The 23530-nt window shown below is 43.6% G+C and overlaps 1 protein-coding gene across 1 annotated transcript in view; it reads right to left on the bottom strand.

Moving 5' to 3' along the window:
• KMO (kynurenine 3-monooxygenase) overlaps positions 1–23530 on the bottom strand; it is a 46214-nt gene that overhangs the window by 8070 nt on the left and 14614 nt on the right. The window contains 10 exon segments of the mRNA XM_032319401.1: positions 600–657; positions 2654–2801; positions 4240–4361; positions 5170–5241; positions 7292–7457; positions 8373–8460; positions 12479–12527; positions 19245–19334; positions 20539–20636; positions 20922–20991. Coding sequence (XP_032175292.1) covers positions 600–657; positions 2654–2801; positions 4240–4361; positions 5170–5241; positions 7292–7457; positions 8373–8460; positions 12479–12527; positions 19245–19334; positions 20539–20636; positions 20922–20991 — 961 coding nt within the window.

Genomic DNA, 23530 nt, shown 5'->3' with positions numbered 1-23530 from the left:
CTCAGGGTCCTGGGATGGAGCTCAGGGTCGGGCTCTCTGCTCAGCAGGGAGCCTGCGTTCCCCACCCTCTGCCTGCCTCTCTGCCTACTTGTGATCTCTGTCTGTCAAATAAATAAATAAATATCTTTTTAAAAAAATCTTAAACTCCAGTATCTATCAAATCAGTATATTGGGAGGTAGGTGGAATCGGTCTCACCCACAGGCCGATGGAACTAGCAGCTGCAACGCGATAAGGCAGCAAGCAAGGAAACAGCGGAGCTCTAACGGGAGTTTCCGGGACTCGCTGTCGGGGACGCAGGAGCAGTTTCCCCAGGTGGAAAGGGAGAGCAAGGAGCACGTTTTGGGCAAATGTTGGTTCTGGGAATTTCTTTCTTTGTGGGGATCACTGCACACACCTCCAGGTACAAACCTTAAAAGAAACTACATTCCCTCTCTGGGTGCTCTTTGTCTGACACGCGTACCAGTGGAGTAGGCTGCTAATAGAAAAATTTACAGTCCAGGACAGGGAATACGCATCATGGGTTTGCACTCATCAGGGGTCAGAATAGGGTCCACAATTAATCATGTTAGTCCAGGTCCGTCTGACGGACTTTACTTACTAAAGTCATTATTGAATTTGTCCATTAACTCATCAAATACCAAGCAGTCTTCAAAGCCCTGAAATAAGAAAGAATGGGGAAAAATAAACTGGATATCATGAAAGCTTCTGAGTAATTTTGAACAGACTTTCCGCTGGTGAGTGTAAGTCATAGGATGTTTGCCTTCAACCCACACACAACAGCTGCTTAGTCACATTTGGCATTAAATTATGATTATAAAGACCATCAATGGCATTCTTGATGGCTTTTCTTTGCCTAATGCCTGTTGATCATAATGATTTGGAGTTTGATTAAAATTTTAAATTATTCTTGCAACTTTAATGGATTCCATGGCTTCTTTAAGAAACAACAGAAATGATACTGCTCTACCATGAGTATCTGAGTCATTTAAACTGTTCTGGTCTTTAAGCTTCACATTTAGAGCAATTAATGGCAGGATAGAACTCTCGTATTAATTCAGTTCCTTGAAGCCAAAGATTAAAGCAAATTTCCAATGTCACCAAGTCCACAAAATTAACCCTAATAATGTTCTCCACACAATGCAATAGGGCAGAAGAAAATCAAAAGCTGTTTCCTGCTTTCTAGGAATTCAAACTATGGCTTTAGAGACAATATTTTTAAAATGTAAAGTTAAAAAAACATTTTTCACATCAATTATAGGATTACCTCTGAAACAAATAAACATACTTGGCATCTATACAGACTATCAGTTAGAGGACGTTAGAAATGCAAAATACCATACAGGCTGATATTAACACTTTTCAATTCTTTACTTAATTAATTCATTTGTTTCCCCAAGAACCTATATGCTAGAGGCCCAATGGAAAACCCATTTTAGAGACAAGGGAGTAAAGGTAAGTTTAAGTCACTTGAGGAAGAACATATTCTAATAAATCCTGGAGCCAGGATTTGAACTGGGCCTTATACTGCCAAGGCTGGGGCCCTTATCCACTATCCTAAAGTTGGTGTGTCCTTGGGTTTTCATAAAGCAAAGTGTTTACCACTGCTTTGTGGAAAATTTAAGTGTTTAGATTTACAGCCTATTGACACTCGGGATAGATCCCCATCACCAAAACAATGGAGGGCTGTGATTATAAAGCTATCAGTTATCAGAAACACAAAATAATTGTTGGTCTAGATAACTAATCTTGGATTCCTTGAAATTAATTTTGCATATCTGAGCACTCCTTCTTCTCAGAAATATTTTTTCTAGCCAGAACAACAAGAATTCCATGAAAGCAGTAGTATTCAACATCAAATCCATTTCATAGTCTTATTCAACTCTGTCAATTGTGTTTTCTTTTCCTTCAGAAAGAGAAAGTAGAGGGGCCCCTGGGTGGCTCCGTCATTAAGCGTCTGGGTATATGGGATCCAGCCCTGCAGGAAGCCTGCTTCTCCCTCTCCCACTCCCACTGCTTGTGTTCCCTCTCTTGCTGTGTCTATCTCTGTCAAATAAATAATACTTAAAAAAAAAAAAAGAGAAAACAACAGTTTGGGCTCTTTTTCTTTTTTGAGCCTAAAATTTATATATTTATGTATAATCTCTAAAAAAATTAAAAAAAAATTTTTTTTAAAGGTTTCATTTATTTATTTGACAGAGAGAGATCACAAGTAGGCAGAGAGGCAGGCAGAGAGAGAGAGGAGGAGGCAGGCTCCCCGCTGAGCAGAGAGCCTGATGCGGGACTCGATCCCAGAACCCTGAGACCATGACCTGAGCCGAAGGCAGTGGCCTAACCCACTGAGCCACCCAAGCGCCCCTCTAAAAAAATTTTTTTTAAATTAAGCCTTGAATCGCTGACAGTCAAGTTCCCAAATTTCAAGCTATCAATGTATTTTCCAACTGCGCCGAAAACCGCTTTACACGCCATTGTTTTCTCCTAGGGGAAATCCCGGGATCAAGCACCCCAAGCCTTGACTCTAGTTAGTGACCTGAACAGCTGAGGGGATTGTGGGATTGACTCTTTGCTCAGACATTATGTGGCCACAGTTCTAGGCACCCTTGTTTTTTACACGTTTTTAGTTGAGACCCACCGACTTGGGGAGAAAGGACTTACCGCATTCATTCCTTGCCCAAAAAAGGGCACAATGGCGTGAGCTGCGTCCCCCATCAGCACACAGTGTGACTTCAGGTGAAAAGAAGAGCACTTCACGGAAATCATGGGCTGCGCCGGCAGCAGGAAGAAATCTCGTAGCAGGGCTTGCCTTCGGGAGGAGACCACCAGAACGTAAGCACCCGAGGCTGGGTGTTAGAACCCGCACCATTCTTTCGGAGGTACTGACTTCATTACCATAGGGTTTTGTTGACAAACAAGACAAAAATGGCAGGAAGTAAACAGGAAAGGGGGAAACTGAAGTTTCTTCTAGTTCCTGAAATTCCATTGTCCTAATCACCTGTTTCGTTCTCATCGGTGTTAATCACATCCAACCAGGACAAGTCCGCATTTCAAGAACTCGAAATACGCCTGTGTTAGGTGTCATGAAATTCTCCTGCAATTTTCAGCTGTTCTGGTGTGTTTTAGGTTTTAATGGAAAAACTGAGAAGGACGTGCGTCGGTCGGGTTCAAGCCACACAAACCAAAATTAAAATGAACACGACTTGCTATAGATTTGGAAACCAGTGAGTGCCAGCATCTACAGAGGTTTTGTGGCAGCTGTAAGCAGGGAAACAGTATATACCCTCATGAATTTTAAGTCTGGTTGGAGAGGCAAGAAATAATCACAAAACACAAGGGGTACATTGTGGCAGGCAGAGATTTCCCAAGATCAGAGAAAGAGAGACCAGGGCACACTGGTCTGCTGGTAAGGATGGAAATTGACCATTTCAAAGAGACCTGCTGTGGGCTGGCAGTGGGCCACCCCTTTTATAGAGTTAGTGCATGTCACAGTCCCCCCCACCCCCCGGGTAGATCTCCTGATGCCCATTGTAAAGATGAGAAATCTGAGACTCAGAGAGGCATTAACCTCACATTGGGCAACATTGGGCTGCCACCAGGAAAACACTGCTGGAGGCGGAGAGGGAGCTGGATTCTAGGGAGGGACCATGGGGGCAGAGGGACTTAGTGAGACCCAATGACAAGCCCCTGGGGAGGGAGGAGTCATAGGTCATAAACCAGACAGCTCACAGGCTAGCTACAAGCTGGAGGGCTCTGCGCTGAGTGATCTGTAGGCGGGAACTCGTGCAGTCCTCTCAGCCCTTTGGGGCGGGTATTGCGATGCACGGCCATGTTTCCGCGAGGGCCCTGCGAGCTAGGAAAGTGAACCCAGCTGGTAAGTGAGGACCCACGCTTGCACCTGCTGGGCCTTGGACCTGCGTGTCCACCAGCAGAGGGAAGCACAGCCCCGCTTTGCAGCACACCAACTCTGAGGGCCTGAGAGCCCTTGCAAGAGGCAGAAAAGGCCTAGGGACATGGGTGTCTAATGGGTGACTTGTGTTTCCCAGGGAAACTGGCCCTAGCATGGGGCTTTCTGAATCCTTGCTCACAGCACAACATCTGCTTTGGACCTTTGCTCTAAGGGAGGCTTCCTGTCCAGGACCAGCCACATGTGATCAAAACAGAAGTAAGATGCTTGGCCTTTATTTGAATTTTGATTAACTCAGACCAGTAGAGAGAAAGGCACACTCGCACATCTCCAAACTTACTCTCCGATTAGAGGGATGGAATCTGCAAAGTACTTCTGGAAGAAGTCCATCACATCACTGTTGGTTACAAGTTTTTCAAACTCTTCAAAGGGCATGAACAAAGTACACGTGAAAGATTTATTCTGCGAGAAGAGAAGGAAGAGGGTGAGAGTGTAGTCTCGGGTTCTTGCTGTGGCCGAGGGGCACCCGGCGGAAACGTCCAGGCTGGTGGGAAACAGAGCCTGCCTTTCTCTCCTCACTCCCGGAGAAAAGCTGCACCACGCCCCAGGTGCTCCCCAGCTTCCCACTCACCAGAATTTCTACACGGTAAACCTCAGCCATTTCACCAAGCAAACACCAACCTCCTTAGATTATTAATTGCAAACACTATGATCCTTGGATTAATAATCAGCTGGTTGGATTGAATTTTACCTCCATTTTCCTGTCTCTTGTTCCTTGTCAGATAACAGTAAGAGTCATAGGACCCCAGCACTGCTGCCGAGGGACTTAGAGGACCAACCAGAGGAATACATATTTAGGTCTAGAGAGCAAAAAAATTCTCTTGGGTCTAGTGAAAGAACAGCTGTGCCCCTTTTTGACAATGTATCTCCCAACGTCCCAGACACCTCACAGGCTGGAAGGACTGTCTCGTGTAGAGCCCGAATCTCTCTGGCTTCATCCGAAGGCCCTTACAGGGCAGGCACCACCCCACAGATGGTGCCCCTTGTCACTTACATGTGTTCCATCTCGTCTCCACTGTAAGTAACTGGAATTCCTTCTGGTTTTTCCTCAGGAATCCCAAAGTTTCAATGATCTAATCACTAAACACACTGAACGACGATGCCAGGTATACACATGCTGAGTGTGAAAGTAATTGGGCACACACCAGACCCATACTCATGAAAAACTTTAGTGACGGATGCAAAATTACATTGATCAACTCTATATTACCATGTTAGGAAGCGCAATCATCATGAAGGTATTTCGAGGCCAAATATGCAGGTAATTAGGTTCCATGGCGTACTGTAAAGGGAAGAAATTGTATTTGTGTTGGATTAGAGCTCTAAGGCAACAGTTCTAGAAAACTGACTCTGCTTGACTGTTTCTGTAGCGTTTCAAAGAGTATCACACACTTGGTGATATGTACACCTACTGCTATTTAAGGTAGAAACTATCTTAAAAATGCTTTCTGTCCTGTCTTTAGGAATTCATATAACTTATGTGGGTTCTTGATACTAGACAAAATTCAATCACACACATACAGACACACCCCCCCACATACATGTATATACATACACATTACACACACACGTAAACTATATATTTCTATGTCCACATATAAGTGTGTGTGTGTGTGTGTGTGTGAGAGATATTTTATACATTAATTTTCACCTTACTTGCGGACTTATTTGAATGAACAGAAAGAACCTAAGTTTAAATTTCATGGGCAAAATAAAATTTTACCAACAAGCTTCTTACCACTTGCTTCCTACAACATAAATAATAGAAGGAAGTCTTTTCTTTTTAGAGACCCCACGACAACCCGATAGTGGTCTGAGTCAGTATTGATTGCTTGGACAGATCAACGAACCCAAAGACCCAGCCGAACCTAATCCTGGAGGTTCCCCAGGCTATGATACACATAAAAACACGTAATCTGTTTCCAACCATTTCAAGTACGTGTTACTTGAAATTGTGACACCAAGAATAATATTTTGATGTTCATGCATATTTCACGACTCTGGGAAATAATCCTTTAAAATTTCAGCTTCTTCATTATCAAGTCATGCTCTCAATAGATATCTTTATCGAAGAGTAGGCTCCAGGAATCCCCACTGGGCCCTCACCACAAGTGTCTCCAAACAGGAAATGTGAGCGAAACAGGTACCTGCTATGCTTTGAGATGAGCCTCCCACCCAATCCTCCAAGTGCCCCTCCCCAATATGGGAGTTTCCTGGGATAGTTTTGGGACCATATTAAAACACTCCCAGGTCTGAATTCCATTGCTATGTCAAAACAGTGTTTTGTTTTATTTTGTTTTTTTAAGAGCAGAGACTTTTTGTAAACCACGAATCCTTACTATGAAATATGAGCCCCTACAAAAAGTAAATGGTGATCTTAAATCTACGTTAGGAGGCATGAGTCCAATCAAGTCTGGGGCAATTTTTCAACAGAATCCTAGTATCCTATTACCCAGAATTATCAGATCCTGGGCCATGAGAACAAGGCTCCCTTGAAAACCGTAAAATTAGCACTTCAGAGTTACTACATACTTTTGCGACCGGGAGGAAGAAATAAACAGTGATTCAATGTTAATACGGATCTGCCTGGCTGGTAGAGTTTGGCACGTAGCCTACATATGTTAATAGCACCGTCACAGATTGACTCATTTTATAGATGTCTGAATTTCAAATAGGAGAGATCGCACCTGTACCTTAAAAACGGATGTAGTCTATGCAAATCAAATTTTAACAAATGCTATTTACTTCTTTTACCTATAAGCCAAGATCCTTACTGGTTTTGTTAATATTTTAATTTCCCTTAGTAAGTTCCTACATTTATTTGCTTATGACAATATTAAACATACCTAGGCTGTACTTGTTTCAGGCCAAATAGGGCCAAACTTGGGAACCCAGCAATGAGGAAAATGCAGTGGAAACCTCTTGGTAATGACTTGCTATTTGCTTTATCTAATGACTGTTATTTGAAACAATCATGAGTATAAGAGGTCTGGATTGTTGGTATACAGAAAGATGCAAAACCCATTTTTTTCCTCCCAAGAAAAAGTAGAAAAATGACATGATTATATCAAATTCCCTGTGCATTTTCAGTAGGGTACTGGGGATGCCTCTTCTTTTCTGCCCACTCAGGAAAACGTATCTTGAAGGCAAGGGAGAGAAGTGATATTATGGAGGGGATATTTGCACACCCAATTTACGTCTTACAAGGACTCTGACAGACCTCAGAATTCATCCACACGTGCTGCCTAGAACAAGTGCACTAGGTTCTGTGTCTTCCCTGGTCCCAGGGGTGGGAGGTCTGTGGGAAGGAGCCAAAGAAGGGAAGGACTTACATCCCCGTTCCTGGGTGGGATCGTGAGCTCCATGTACCCATGAGGAATGTACAGCTGACTGTAATCAAAGCGGGGTTTCTTCATGAGGTGGCTTCGGACAGTGGAATAGGCTCCATCACATCCTACAATGAGGTCATAAGTGACATCTATGGGAACTTCGTCAGATCTGAAAAATAACACGTACCATTAAAAGAAACCATCTGGGGCGCCTGGGTGGCTCAATGGGTTAAAGCCTCTGCCTTCGGCTCAGGTCATGATCCCAGGGTCCTGGGATCGAGGCCCACATTGGGCTCTCTGCTCAGTAGGGAGCCTGCTTCCCTCTCTCTCTTCCTGCCTCTCTGCCTACTTGTGGTCTCTGTCTGCCAAATAAATAATAAATAAAATCTGAAAAAAAGAAAAAAAGAAACTGTCTAGTGGTAAAAATGGTGATGTTCATCTACTTGGGTATAAAAAGCAACAGCTCAGGGGGCCACTGCTCTGCTGTACAAAGGCAGACGCTTAACCACTGAGCCACCCAGGTGCCCCAAGATGATTAAGTTTTAAGATGCATTTGAGATCACGGCAAGAGGTATCTGTGAAGGTGCCGAAGAGGAAAAGCGCATGGATTAGGGTCTAAATAAGGATGGCGAGTGAGGCAAGTGAAGACAGGGGAACAGACTAGAGAGGCTCGTTTTAGCAAAGTGACCCTCTAAGAGGTTGCCGAACCAATTGGGAATCCATGACACATCCCAAGAATGGGACACAGGGCTAGGAGCTTCAGAGGAAGCCAAGTTGTTTCCAAAAGAGGAGAGGAAACGCCGGGCCACGGGGGCTCATCTGTTTCAAGGACAGAGAGCCTTTGAAGGGAGGAGCATGGGTGTGGGACACGGCAGGACACTGAACCAGCCCAAGAATCAAGAAGAACCACTGGTGCTGGTGTTCAGAAGGCAGCCCAGGCTGGTTTTCGATCTGATTCTTTGAATCCCTTTTAGTAATCATTTAACTCTTCCAAAGAAGCCAGAGAACAAAGTGTACAGGTCCAGTTCTCCACTCCAAGCCTTCACCTCCGCGGTCAGCAACCCCCCCCCACCCCGGGGATTACCCGAGCACCGTGATCGCGCCCTCCTCAGGATTACACTTCAACAGCCTGTGGCCAAAGTGCACCTTCGCGTTGGGGTATTTCTCCACGGCTGAGGAGACAAAGAAGAAAACCAAATAGAAATGAGATGCCACTTCTCGTTTCACTTAATCAAATGGAAATAGTCATCGTTTTCTGAGAACAGTAGAACAGAGATGTTTATTCTCAAGAACGTAAAAATGAATTAGTTAAAATGGTCTTTCGACAGCTACTTGGCGAATGTTCCAGGATCATCTGGTAATAAAAGTGATGAATACAAATCAACTATCTAAAAAAAAAAAAAAAAATCCAACCAATTCCAATATGCAAATTTTTACATTGCTATGATGGCTGTTACCCTGGAAAAAAAAGAGGCGGCACGTATTTTAAAAGTTCCCTCTCGGGCGCCTGGGTGGCTCAGTGGGTTAAGCCGCTGCCTTCGGCTCAGGTCATGATCTCAGGGTCCTGGGATGGAGTCCCGCATCGGGCTCTCTGCTCAGCAGGGAGCCTGCTTCTCTCTCTCTCTCTCTGCTTGCCTCTCTGTCTACTTGTGATTTCTGACTATCAGATAAATAAAATCTTAAAAAAAAAAAAAAAAAGTTGCCTCTGACCTAAGACCTTACTTGTGATTAGAAATACTCAGCTGGGGGCGTCTGGGTGGCTCAGTGGGTTAAAGCCTCTGCTTTTGGCTCAGGTCATGATCCCAGGGTCCTGGGATCGAGTCCTGCATCCAGACTCCCCTCCAGGGAGTCTGCTTCTTGCTCTGCCTGCCTCTCTGCCTTCTTGTGCTCTCTCTCTCTCTCTCTGTCAAATCAATAAATAAAATCTTTTTTACAAAAATTCTCATTAAAAAAGAGAGAAAGAAATTCGCAGCTAAACTCCTTTACTCAAGCTATGCCTGAGTCTTTATCTCTTTTTAGTAAGTCTCCGAACTTCTGAGTCACGTTGTCACAAATACAGATTTTTTTTTAAAGATTTTAGTTATTTATGACAGAGAGAGATAGCTAGAGAGGGAACACAAGCAGGGGGAGCTGGAGAGGGAGAAGCAGGCTTCCCGATACGGGGCTCCATTTCAGGACACTGGGATCATGACCTGAGCCCAAGGCAGATGCTTAATGATTGAGCCCCCCAAGCGCCCCACAAATATAAATTTTTGACACTAATTCTTTTTGTAATCAAACACCGGAACACTTAGGGGAAAATACTGAGTAAGAAGATTTAAAATTTCTCAACAAATAGAATGAAATTATTTTGGTGCTTTTTGAATTTTGCCTGCTAACAATTGGTAGAAAGTAGTGAATTCATCATATTCTGGTCATAACAGTAAAATGTTATTTTTGTCCCTATTAATTCTCATGGTTAGGAGATCTATAATTATAGGCTATTAGTTGTTGTTAAAGCTACACATCAGATCTATTTATCTATGTTTAAGAAATCTTCTGGAAAATAACTTCGGAGAAAACAGAGTTTATCGGAACCATGACGGATACCTTATATAAACTCAAAATGTGTTTGTGAAATCAAGCTTTTAAAAAATTAAATTTAATTTAATTTTGAGGGGGGGCACCTGGGTGGCTCAGTCAGTTAAGTGTCTGCCTTTGGCTCAGGTCCTGCTCCCACAAACCTGAGATCGAGCCCTGCATTGGCTGCCTGCTCATCAGGAAGCCAGCTTCTCCCTCTACCTGCTGCCCCTTCTCCTGCTTGTGCTCTCTCTCGGTCGAATAAATAAAATCTAAAAAAAAAAATAAAAAAATCTATTTTTTATTTAAATGTATACTAAGACAGCTCAAAAAAGTTTCTACAGAACAATAGTCCTGGAATATGCTTCCTAATAAAAACCATTTTGTGGTCAAAGCCATTAGCAAGACGCTAACAGTCTGACCCCTGAGCTGTGCGGTCCTGGTCCTCAGCCACATGTGGCTAGTCTGAATGGAGATGAATTGCACACAGTGGGTTTGGGCAACTCAGTTACCCCCCCAAAGTCTCATGAATAACTGTGTTCTGTTGATTACACATTGAAATGATAATACTTTGGATATATTAGGTTAAAATATATTGTTAAAGTTAACTTGGTTCTTTTTTTGGTTTTTACAAGTGGTTACTAAAAAAGTTTAAATTACACATGAGTCTGCCATCTCTGGCCGGGTCTTGGACAGTGCTGCTCTAAAAAATCCACAATGCAGACCATCAGAGAAAGACTGTAAGAAAACTTACAAAACTTGTTTCTTGCAGAATTTACCACATTTTCTTGACCACAAGCCTTTTTCTGCTTCCTTTGCTTAACAATTATTAACACCACCCCCCGGCCCCCCAACACACACAGTGAACCATGAAGCAATCCTCCATGGAGTGCAGGGCAGTGATTTCGCTCTTGAGGCTGGGGGGTGGGGGCGGGGTGCTGTTCGGTCCGGCGGCTCACACATGTGTGTAAAGGAATGAAAGCCGTATGAAAGAATTTATGTGCCAAATGATGTTTAGGAGCGAAGAGAGGCCGTGTTCATTTCATTCTCGAGTTTGTGGTATTTCTGAAATTACACAGCGTGCAGCACATTCCTAAGGAAAACCAGGGCTGGGAGCTTCTGGTCTGTCCACAAGGTCAGTTCTTCCCAGGCCATGGCTCCTGCTGTCAGCAGATGTGTCGTGTGTCCTGCCGGGGGCACTGACGTTCGCGGATAAGGGCATGGACTTTGGAGTAGGGGCCCAAGCTCCAGCCCGGACTCTATCACTTATTAACCATGTGGGCTGCTGGGGGGTTGGGGGGGAGCTCTGGAAACCTCCTTCACCACCTGTAAAACAGAGGGAAAAGAGCTCCCACCCCACAGAGCTGTTGGGAGGGTCTATAAATCAATGTATATAGAACAATGAACATACTTCTGGGGCCTCAGTGAATGTTTGCTCTCATTTTTTTCTTAATAAATTCAGAGAATGTCCTAAAGGGATTGTCTTAGGTTTGCTACAGGCTACTTTTTAAAAAGCTGTTTTGGGACTTCTGGAGATCAGTATGAGTATATCTAGCAACTACCTACACCCCCCAAACCCCCCAACAGCTACTCATCCAAAAGATAGTCTTGCAAATATAAGTAAAGAAGTGGAATTGGGAAGAATATTAAGCCCTATTTCTGAAGTCCCTGGTGAGTCAGCAGGAGTGAGCTCCGCAGATGACTCCCACCAGCTCAGCGTTCAACAGACACGCTGCAAACTCATGCTGGGTCAGGGGCTGTGGAAAAACACAGGTAAACCACGGAGCATCGCTGCTCTCCAAAACTCAGAGGCTGCCGGATTGCATAGAGGAACCGATGGTAGAATTACTCAACAGTTATGCTCTGCGGGGAATGGACCTGATTAGCACAAACGCTGAGGAAGAGAAAAAAAAAAAAACAAAAACCTGTTGTGATCAAGGGCTACCTGGAAGGTGATTGGATTATCAATTCAATTATCCAAGCTACAGATTTAATTTGCAGTTCAGAGGCTTGTCCATGAATGGCTTGGTCTGTAACACATCGAAGTCTCAGAGCGGATGTCACAGCTTCCTCTTTCTCAGCCTCCTTGGCCGTCTATCTCCTTGGTCTCCTACAAAAGCACGTGCCTCCACCTTCAGCACTGGTGCCCCCCGACCTCCGGGCTCTCGCTCAGTCTACCGCTTGGTTGCTGTGCCCAGGAATTATCGACATACCCTAAAGACCACCACCCCATTCAGCCTCCAACTACTGCTTCTCGTGTGTCTGTAGTGTGGGGCTCATTGTGCCCCTGGGCAAGTCCTTCGAGGATATCTGCTCTTCTTCTGGTCCACGAGGTCTTCAGGGAGTGCGCACTCACTCGTTGCAGTACTGAGAAGACAGCAGGACTTGAATACGTGGTGGACAAGTGATTTTTATTTACATCAGCGTAAGATGAGAGAGAAAGAGACGCCGAAGGATCTAGTGCTACTTTTTCAAGAAGGACTTTGGGCTGTACATAGCCTGTGCGAATAACCCATAGGCAACCCAGGAAATGGAATCATAAAAGCAAATCCCAGTAAATCATGGGACAAGCTTAGTTAGGCTCATGTACTTTACTGAAATGACAATAGCTGAATAAAATGTTGGACTTACCCGTCAAAAGTTCCTTGTTTAGATCTGCTCTGCTTACAGAAAGAATGTACTGCAAGGAAAACACAGTAGATACTGTTTGCTTCTGGAGGATGGACAGATAACGTTTCACATTATTCGCTCAGCAACAGGAAACACCTAGCAGAGGGTTGGAAGCTTAGTTTTGTAGTCATTTAGCTAAGGAGCCTTTAAAAAAAAAATAAGCACTTTAACCAAATACATACAAAACAATGTTCAAGTTTAAACTCAAGCTTTTTCAGGTTTGATACCACAAAAACCAAATCCTCATCTTATAGCAAAAAAATGTTATTTTCACTAAGATAGTTTTATGTTGACAACATCTCATAAACCTTCTATTTTCATCCTAGGGCTCCAAATAGAGCTGTTGGAAAAACTTCAGAAATGACAGCATCACTAGAATAAGTATACTATTTCCTAAAGACACTACTTTGTTTTTGTTTTAGAGATTTTTTTTTTAAATTGATTTGAGGTGAGGGGAGTGAGTGAGAGAGAGAGCATAAGTGGAGGGGAGAAACAGAGGCAGAGGGAGAAGCAGACTCCCCGCTGAGTAGGAGCCCCATGCAGGGCTCAGTGCCAGGACCCTGGGATCATGACCTGAACGGAAGGAAACTGCTTAAATGAGCCACCCAGATGCCCCTAAAGAGACTACTTTGAAGGCACTCATGTCAACGTGAAAGAAGTGGGGAGGGGAAGTGCTGGTAGAAGTAGGATCAGCCCCACCTGGGACACATGTTTGTTTTTTCTGACTTTATGGGACAATTCGGCAGGGCTGACTGTGCCTGAGGCACAGAGGAAACATATGTTTAGGGGTCCATCAAAATGTTCTAATTTTAGTTGATACTAAAATCAGAAGAAAAAAATATAATGAATACATGAGAATAAATCCAGCCTGATTAATCTCTATACCAACGCATTCATAAAAGCTAATTTTTAATATTTATTGTTTCAGAGAGAGACGGACCCACAAAAACAAAAGTGCCCACCCAGAGCCCACAAAAGTCGAAATGGGGACTTGCAATTCAGGGTGAGTCTAGTCTTTACAAATTTAAAGCATGTGTCTCCCAAATTTAGAAACATTATATCATTTAATGCAAATATGCTAATTTATAAATCTTCAGCTCATCCAAAAGTAGACATTTAATATTAACAGCTAAATCTAGAGTTGGTGTAAAAATAACTCCGTCATGCTACAAAGACAATGACTGAAGACACAACTTCCTGTGTCTCTGCTATAAATTAGTATTAAGAGGACTTCTTCATTCTTTGCCTCTTTGTTCTGGTTTCCACTCTTCTGTGTCATTAATCCCTCATTTCAGTGGAAACCACACTTGTTATTCAGAGTATGCTAGGAAACATTTAAATTAGGAAGGCTCATTTACGTGGGGGAAACATTCTTTCCATCTCAGTCGGGAGGCGTGGTTGACACCTGTATCATCTGGGAACTGGTCCTGTTCAGAGAGTCCCTGTCCATTCCCCCCGGGGTCCGGGAGCAGCCTTGTGTTATAAGCAAAAGTTAGAGCCTTCCCCATCACGCCTCACTTCTCCAATGCCTCTTCTAAAAGGTTGATCGTATGAAGAAAAAAATATGAATAAGAAAAGACAAGTCTTCACGGCACACACCAATCAATCCATCATGTGGCTCTCCTTGAACTTGGACAATTGTCTCTCAATAAAACTGGGGGGGAACCCTCATCTCTGATGAAGGCTACAGAGAAGTAATTCTCATATTCCCGCTCCAGATTTCCGATCTGGATAGCTTTATCGAACTTCTTTCTCAAGACAAAAACAGGAACAAAAAGAACACTGGTCGCCTTCTGGCAGCCGTATGTTTCAAGTAATAGCTCAAATGATGACAATTTAACCTATTTTATGAGTCACGTGTCAACAGTCCCTCCTCATCACAGTGTGTTCTTCCTAGCCAGCTAGTGGAGTAATTATCAATGCGTGGGACATTATTAATCCAACACCGAAACTTGCTGTTGCTGCTTAGTGATTCAACTGCATCTGACAGACTAAGTTGTTTTAAATGAACCTTCACGAAGGTCCTTAATAAAATTGAGCACTAGTCATGGGAAGGAAAAATAAAAAAGAACAAACAAGTGAGGAAGGATAAAGTGGCCCTGGTAATCAAAAACATTATTAATAAAACCTAAAGGAAGTTCGAGAATCTCCTTGGGATATTTGTACAAGGGTGGTCGCAGCAGACTTTCGAGTATATTAGAAAAACATGCTCCTGCTCTATATTCCGAAAGCCTGTAAAGGCAGATGTTTTCTAGTATGGGGGCGCTAGGAGGTTAGGGGCAAGGCTTGGGGAGCTAGGGGGGGTGGGGGATGGGTGACACTGGTGAAGGGGATCATAGAGGGGGTTACAGGGAATTGCCAAATAACTGTATTGTACAACTGAATCTGATATAATGCCGTATGTTAATACACTGGAATTAAATAAAATAAAATAAATACATTTTTCTGCATCATTAAAAACAAATGGGGATTTCTGACCTGCTCTGTATATGAGGGAATATTTTGATCATTCCCAGGGCAATTTGGGAGGGACATGGCAGGAACCAGCAAGACTGGAAGAGTCTGGACCCGGCCAGGGAGGAAGGGCAGAGAAAACAGGTGGAGGACGGAGGCTCCGAGAACGGGGGAGGCCCAGGGAGGGTGAGCTCCCTGACGATTTGCAGAAATCCTGGGGTCACCGGGAGGCTTTGCATTTCCACAGGCTGTGGAATTGAGCGATTCAAAACCAACCTCTTGTTCTTCTTAAAGGATGTTCCGTGTTCGACCCTGTTATAAAAGTAACAACGCAAACCGAAGAAAGAGGTGGCCGCAAATTTAGCATTCACTGAGTTCTTAAGAACTGAGAAGGGCAGGATCCGTGGGCAAGCGATCATTTCCTACTTCCTCTAATGCGTTGAAGGCCCCAAATGGAAACTCCCACCAAGGCCTTCACCCTCTGGGGCGTCCGTGGAGAGGAAGCCGCCTCCTCCCTCCTCCCCTGGAGCCGGGGGCAAGGAAGCCAGTTTGAGGCTCAAGTCCAAGTCGCTCTGTTCGTCCAACTTCCCTGACGTTCTGAACCATGTCTTCCTCCTCGGTCTACTCACACTTTATTGGCTCAATCTCTCGGGGGCTCAGGGGGGATGATGCTGGAATTGGTCTACTTGGCTAATTCCCCCTGAATCCAAAACAGAGTGGGAGGATTACTATGGTCGCTCTCAGTGTAGCAAAAGCAAGAGTGCAACCAGTCAAGCTGCCCAGCGTGCCTGGGAGCGCCTTCCGCAGCGTGCTGCCCTGGCGACTGTGCATGAGACACCGGCCCTGCGTCTCCCTTGATGTTGACCTTGCGTACCATGTAGCCTATTTCTTCATCAGTGAAGCAGGGCGGTTGGATTCGAGGAGCCCAAGGTTGCCCATCGCTGTAAGATTCTGTTATGCCAACACGTGTGAGATGTTTTCTTACCAATACGCACTGGGCACATAAAGATTTCCTTTATTTTATTTATTTTTTTTTTAGAATTTTGGTCTCACCCTATTCCTCTTCACCAGTGGACCCTCATTTAATTGGGAAAATGTTATTTTGGCACCGATTTGATATTTAAATAAAATGTCCCTCTCCAAGCTCACCTTCTCTGTGAGATCTCTGAAAACTAAAGCTACCTCCTCTCCAAACCACCCTGCTGAGCTTCCCTCAGAAGCTTCTTTCCGCAAGGACTCGAATACCTGCTGTCCTCAAGAGGTTGCAAGCGCCTCTCCCCGTCCTAGGTAAGTAGCACAAGCACAGGGCATCTTGCACAAGAGGACAGTTGTTCATGGAAAGGATACAGTTAATGTGTCCAGCTTACCCTTGCATGCGTGTGTACATCTTGTGTTTCTTTCCTACAGCACCAAGCCCAAGTTGGGGCCCATGAAACAGGGCGTATTAACTACCCAATGATGCTTATCTTTCTGTGGATGGTCAGTAGATTTGCTTCCGCTTCCTCCTCCTGCCTGGCTCATGCATTACCTCGGTACCTATGTTTTTATAACGCCCAAATCTGTGGGTTATTATTTGAGAAAGTTGCTAAATGGAAAATTTTGATCCTTCCCCGCCACCTCCCCTGCAACCCCCTGGGCACTTTGTTTTTGGAGTGTTTTTCTTTTCAACCACTTTTTAAGCGAACTTTCATCGTAGCGAAACACACACTATATAATATTTACCATCTTAACTCTTTTTAAGTGTTCCGTCGGTGGCACGCGGTACGTTCACATGCTGCATGACCGGCTGTACCTCCATCCACGGAACTCTTCATCTTACACAGCGGAAACTCTCTACCCGTTAAGGAACAGCTCCCCATTTCTGCCTCCCTCCAGGCCCTGACAACCACCACGCACTTCTCTCCTCTAGAGCCCTCCCATAAATGTCATAGGGCACGTATCCTTCTGCGACTGGCTTATTTCACTTAATATAAAGCCCTCCAGCTCCAATCATGTTGTAGCAGGTGTCAGGATTTCCTCTTTTTTCTTTTTTCTTTCTTTCTTTCTTTTTTTTAAGGCTGAATAGTATTCTAAAGCATGTCATATAGAAGCCCCTCCCCCTTCTCCTCTGGGGAATGCCTTCATTACTCTCATCTACCACCACACGCACGACACTCGGCTAACAGATGTGGCGGGGGGGGGGAGGGGGCGTCCTCCATGAAGCAATTTCTCAGTGACACAAGCTGGCTGTGCCATGATTTGTCCCGACACCATCTGCCTGGAGATAGCCTCAGATTCCAAAGGTTAAGGACTCAGTCCCAAGAGACTGTACCCCTCCCCCCATCACACACACACCAAAGGCCAATGGCAATGTAGCTTACACCTGAGCTTCTAACCGGTCAGCTTAAGTCAGAGGTGCCCATGACTCCCTTTTCAGGTTGAAAGAACTTTCTAGAGCATCTCACAGAACTCAGGAAAACAGTTGATTTACTGTTTATCAGTTTATTAGAAAAGGATATGATCAAGGCCACAGAGGAAACATCTAGATGGAAAGATGTGTTTGCAAGGGGTGTGTTTGCCTTCTACGGGTGGGTGGGCTACCCTTCCACTGGCACCTCTGAGGGTTCGTGAACCTGGAAGCTCTCTAAACTCCATACTTTGGGGGATTTTTATGGAGACTCCCTCACAGGGACGTGAATCATTAACTCCACTCCCAGCCCCTCTCCCTCCTCTGGGGAAAATTCCAAGCTGTCTTGGTCTTTCTGGTGACCACCCCCCCATCCAGGAGCCCACTAACAGTTACCCCATTAGAACAAAAGATACTCTTATCACCCAGGAAATTCCAAGGGATTTAGGAGCTCTGTGTTAAGGAACCACAGTCAAAGACTAAATATTAGAACAAAAGGTCTCCTAGTACTTTTATCCTTCAGGAAACTACAATTGTTTTAGGAGTTCTGTGGGCCCAGGAACCAGAGGCAGGAAACAATATATATTTTCTGTTACCTTTACATTTGTGTCCACCACATTGTGTTTATATCCATCCATCCCTTGATGGACATTTGGGTCACTTTTGCTTTTTGACGGTTGTGAATAATATCATGAGGGTTCAAATATTTCTTCAAGTGCCTGCCTCCAGTTCTGTTGGATATGCACCCAGAAGGGGAACTGCTGCGTCATATGGAAATCCTATTTTTAATTTTTGGAGGAAACATTAGACTGTTTTCCATACTGGCTGCACAATTTTCTATTCGTATCAACAGTGCACAGGCGTTCCAGCTTCTCCGCATCTTTCCCAACAATAACTATTTTCTGTTTCTCTGTTTTCTTATAGTAGCATCCTAATGGGCGTGAGGTGCTTCACGGCCACACAGACTCGTTCCCATAAGCACCTGTGTTTTGTCTCTTGCTGCCCAGCATGTGGCCCACAGACCAGCAGCACGTACATCACCGTGTGTGTTTGGGACGTCTAATCTCAGCTTCCATCGTGGCCCTACAGAATCGGACTCTGCATTTTAACAAGATCCCAGCGGAATCTGAGAATTGCCAATCCACCTGCAGTGGGAGATGTGTGGGAGCACAGAGACTCAACACAAACCTCTCTTGGGTTCTGCACTTCCTAAGATGAGGCCTTGTTGGAAAAGCAAGTTGGGTTTTTCTCTGGTTGACAGATGTTTGGTACATTCATTCTCTCTCAAAGCAATAAACTTAGAAGGTGTAAATATTAGATAAAAATACACACTTTCCCCAACTCTGTGTGTTACTATGTAAAGACAAGAAGAACACAAAGCAGAAAATGGATTTTCTTTGGTCAACTACCTCACCATCTGGCCTCTGTTGTTGTAGAAATTATACAGCACTGAAAACACTTCTGGTTCTCCTATAAATTCCATTATAATTAAATTTGGGGCAAGAGAGTCAGTTTGGGGAAAACCCTCTGGGGTTGTTCTTGTATTTTATGCTTGGCCATAAACACATGGTGATCTCCTCTATGTAGTTGAGAGGAGAGGGGAGAGAAAGGGGTCCCAGGTCACCGTGACTGATGCCTAGAGGCAAAAAAGAGCCTAATAGAACGTAAGAACCTAACTAACTCTTATTGAATGGTTATTGGCAACCAAGCCCTATTTTAAAGGTCCCCTATCAATTAACTTGTTAACTAGTATAGTTTCTGAACAGTAGACTGACACAGACAAGGCCGAAGATAGGACCAGAGAGGAAAGAAGGACCAATCAGCAAGTGTCAAGTTCCAGACGTTAGACTCAACTGGAAGCAAACACTACCTTCAGCGTCAACTGACCTGTGACTTGGTCCCATACAGAAGTGGAGACTTTTTCCCCGAAAGAGAGTGAATCATTCTTCCTCTCATGGGAATGCCTTGGGATACAATCTGAAATAAAGCCGGAAACACCAATTTCAGTGACAACAGTGCAGCATCACACAAATCAGATAGCTATCCATTTCAAAATGTGATGTTTCGGATATTTTCAAAAAAATTAAAAATTAATGCAAAGGATTAACGGATGAAAAGTATGTTCCTGCAAATTCTAGGTTTTGAATTTTTTTTTAAACCTTTAGATTTTGGAATTCACTTAAATTGTATCTGGTCTAAATCACCTGTTATGATTAAGGAAAAGGGTTCAGCATCAAGGAGGTTATAAGTGATATTCTCACGATCACAAAACAGAGGGAGCCATGCACGAGGAGGAAAACCCTGGAGCCCTGAAGCCCCATGCAGAGTGTTTTCCTACACGCATATCTAAGGAAATCTGTGGAACTAGAACTGGCACCTGTAGGGACCCGTGTTACCATCTCAAAGACATGTTGTCAGCAAAAGTACCATCAGCAAAATTTATGACTTCTGTTTACATTTCCAAGTGACACTCTAGACAATGAGAAGTTGGGCAATGTTGAGACCCCACTGGGAAAATCTACAGACCCCACAGTCCTTATCCAAACTCTTGGGACCCTTTGGTTTCCGGGTTCGAAGTTTTCAAATTTTAGATAGATAATGGAGTGTGCGTGCCCATGCACAGCACGGCCCATGGACGTTGGGTCAGCACCCCATCCTGAGCAGAAGATATCTGTAGCAAAAATTCACACTCCATGAGAGTATTTAGAAGGCCATGGAAGGCCTCACATCAGGTCAACTTTATTGCTGAATGGGTGATGAAAAGCTTTCTGTTTCCAGAGCTTTTCGGAGTTCAGAATTGTGGAGAAGAGATAATGGACCTGTGTGGTTAAAAAAAAGGGGGGGGGGATTCGCAATCCTCTTCTCACCCGGATGCCTCCTCAGTTGCACATCTCGTGGGCCGAGACCCAACAGCCCATTGTGTCGGAGGCCATCAACGAGGGGGTGGGGGGTGGCAGGCTCCGTCTTCTCCCCATCATGCTCCAGTCCCCCCAGCTGCCTCAAGTGTCAAATGTTCACCCTCTTGACCAAATTTAGAAGTTTGAAAACCTTTGCGGAATGCATTTTCATCAAAGGTTCTTGGCATTACGCCATGCTTCAAGCCAGGCTGAAATCAAGAGCACGTAGTTGTTGGAAAATGGCAAGTATTATCTTTTACAAGGAAAAGGCAAGAACAAGGTACCTGATCTTCCAGGCCAATGGCGTTCAAGGCTTGCCGTCCTCTATAAGAAAGGGCCAAGTTAATGCTTCTTCCCCGTGCAAATTTAGCCACTCGGATATCTAAGACATTGAAAGTAGACTCCGTGTTATATCTTAGGACAGGAAAAGATACAGGACCTGAAGAACTGGTGTAATCAGAACCAAATTAAAAGAACTGTTATCTCCTTTAAAGAAAACACTAATAGTTGTGATTTTGTATTAAATTAAATTTAGATAGCTGAGGCTGCAAAAAACCAAACCAAAACAAAACTAAGCTCCTCTTCCTAAAAAAAACTTTCTTTTTTAAAATCTAAAGAGAAAGAGAATCAGAATTTTCACAGCTCACGATTTTCAGTATTGTCTTACCTTCCCTAGCTTCATACACGTCAACTTGGAAATTCCTCTTTGCAAAGAAGCATGCATTTAATGATCCAACCTGAGAATCAAAGCAGGTTTTTTTCATATTTTTATTTGATTCCACAAATATAGGGAATTTTTACGGGCAAAATGCAACATTGTGCATAGTGATACTTGTATCAGCCTTGGCTGTGCAACTGATTTACTTAATCCCTAGTGGAAGGTATCGTTTGCAAAAATAATGGGATGAACTCAAGATTAAATGGTATGATTTCAGAGGTAGCTTTGGTGTTTTTCTTTTTTAACTTTTTTATAGTGAAATATGACTTTCATACAGAAATATCATGTGTCCATTTTATAGAATACTTAGAAGGCAAACATCCATGTAACTACCACTTGGGGGTGAAAACAGAGTATCACAGCCCACCATAGCTCCCACCACCTGCTCTCCAGTTATGACCCCCAACCTTTCACCTAGGAGTAAATGTTATTCTGACTCTGACAATAACCCATCCTTGCCTTTGAATCACATAATTAGAATCATACTTGTGTATCTTCTCTATTTAACTCAACAAAATGCTTCTGAGATTCATCTATATGATTGTACATAAACTCCAGGCCGTCCACTTTCACTGCTCTATGGTTCTTCATTGCATACAATCTCAGGTTATTTAGCTGTTGTGCTGTTGAAGGACATTAGTTTCTGGTCTAAGGATATTTTCCCCATGTTTACTGATACATAATTGACATTATATAATGTTACACTGTACAAATTTAATGTATACAATATAATGATTTGATAAATGTTTATATTATGAAACATGGCCTGGGGATATTATTAACAACACTGTAGGAATGAGATACAACCTCACACCAGTCAGAATGGCTAAAATGAACTCAGGAAACATCAGATGTTGGTGAGGATGCAGAGAAAAGTGAACCCTCCTCCATTGTTGGTGGAAACGCAAGCTGGCGCAGCCGCCCTGGAAAACAATATGGGGGTTCCTCAAGAAGTTAAAAATAGAGCTACCCTCACCCTAGCAATTGCACTACTGGGTATTTACCCCAAAGATACAGATGTAGTTATCCGAGGCAGCACGTGCACCTGAATGTTTATAGCAGCAATGTCCACAATAGCCAAACTATGGAAAGAGCCCAGATGTGCATCAATAGATGAATGGATAAAGAAGATGTGGTACACACACACACACACACACACACACACACAGGAATATTACTCAGCCATCAAAAAGAAAGAAATCTTGCCAGAAATGACATGGATGAAACTAGAGGGTATTATGGTAAGTGAAATAAGTCAGAGAAAGACAAATAGCATATGATTTCACACATACATGGAATTTAAGAAACAAAATAAATAAACAGAGGGGAAGGGGGCGAAATAAAATAAGATAAGATCAGAGAGGGGAAAAAAGCCCTATAAGACCCCTAACTATAAGAAACAAACTGAGGGTTGCTAGACAGGAGGTGGGTGAGGGAATAAAGTGGGTGATGGGTATTAAGGAGCGCACGTGATGGAATGAGCACTGGGTATTATATGCCTCTGACCTCTACCTCTGAAACTAATACTTTATGTTAATTGATTTTTAATTAAAAAAACAAAAAACAAAGCTGCAGGGGTGCCTGTGTGTCTCTGTCAGTTAAACTTCTGACTCGTGATCTCAGCTCAGGTCATGATCTCAGGGTCTTGAGTTGATCCCAGAGTTGGGCTCCACCCTGAACATGGAGCCTGCTTAAGGTTCTCCCTCTCCCTCTCCTCTGCCCCTTCCCCTGCTCACTCACTGTTTCTCTCTCTCTTTCTCAAAAATAAATAAAAAGCAATGCTTCAAAGAATATTTTTGTACCTGGATCCTGATACACACCTGTGTAATTTTTCTCTAGGTTTTTATACATGGAAGCTTTATCCCTGGTCAAAGGTTTATGTATCTTCACACTTATTATGCCAAAGTGTTTCGAAATTTTGTATTAATGTGTTTTCTTACCAGCAGCTTCCAAGAATCAATCTTCGTCAGCACTTGGTGTTCTCAAACTTTTAAATCTTGCGGTAGACAGGTAAAATAGGAATGTGTGTGGTTTTAATTTGCACATGACTGATTGCTAAAAAGGTTAACCTCTTTTTCATATACTGACTGGCTATTTGGATCTCTTCCCCAAGAAAGCCTTCCTTGACTTCCTTGAGTTCTCACAGTGCTATATGCTTTTCCTTTGAAAAATGCTAGGGGTTGACTTGTGCACCCCCGAGCTCACATTGTGCAGTCCTACCCTGGCACCTTAGGGTATGACTTCTTTGAAGAGAGGGTCTTTACAGAGATAACTGAGTTAAAATTAGGTCATTAGGATTGGCCCTAACTCAACTGGTGTCCTTCTATAAAGGGAATTTGGACATTTACATCAGAGAGGGAAGATGATATTAAGAGACATGGGAAGAAGCTGGGCCTCTGTAAGCCCAGGAGAGAGGCCTGGAACACATCCCTCTCTCACAGTCCTCAAGAGGAACCAATATGGTGATGCTTTGATCTTGAACTTCTAGCCTCTAGGACTGTGAGATTATAACAATCTGTTCTTTAAACCGTTTGGTTTGTGATACTTAGTTATGGCAG

This window comes from Mustela erminea, chromosome 17 (assembly GCF_009829155.1).
Source record: "Mustela erminea isolate mMusErm1 chromosome 17, mMusErm1.Pri, whole genome shotgun sequence".
Classification (NCBI taxonomy): Eukaryota; Metazoa; Chordata; class Mammalia; order Carnivora; family Mustelidae; genus Mustela; species Mustela erminea.
Note: the sequence above shows the minus strand (reverse complement) of the source record. Positions and strands in the feature narration are given on the sequence as shown.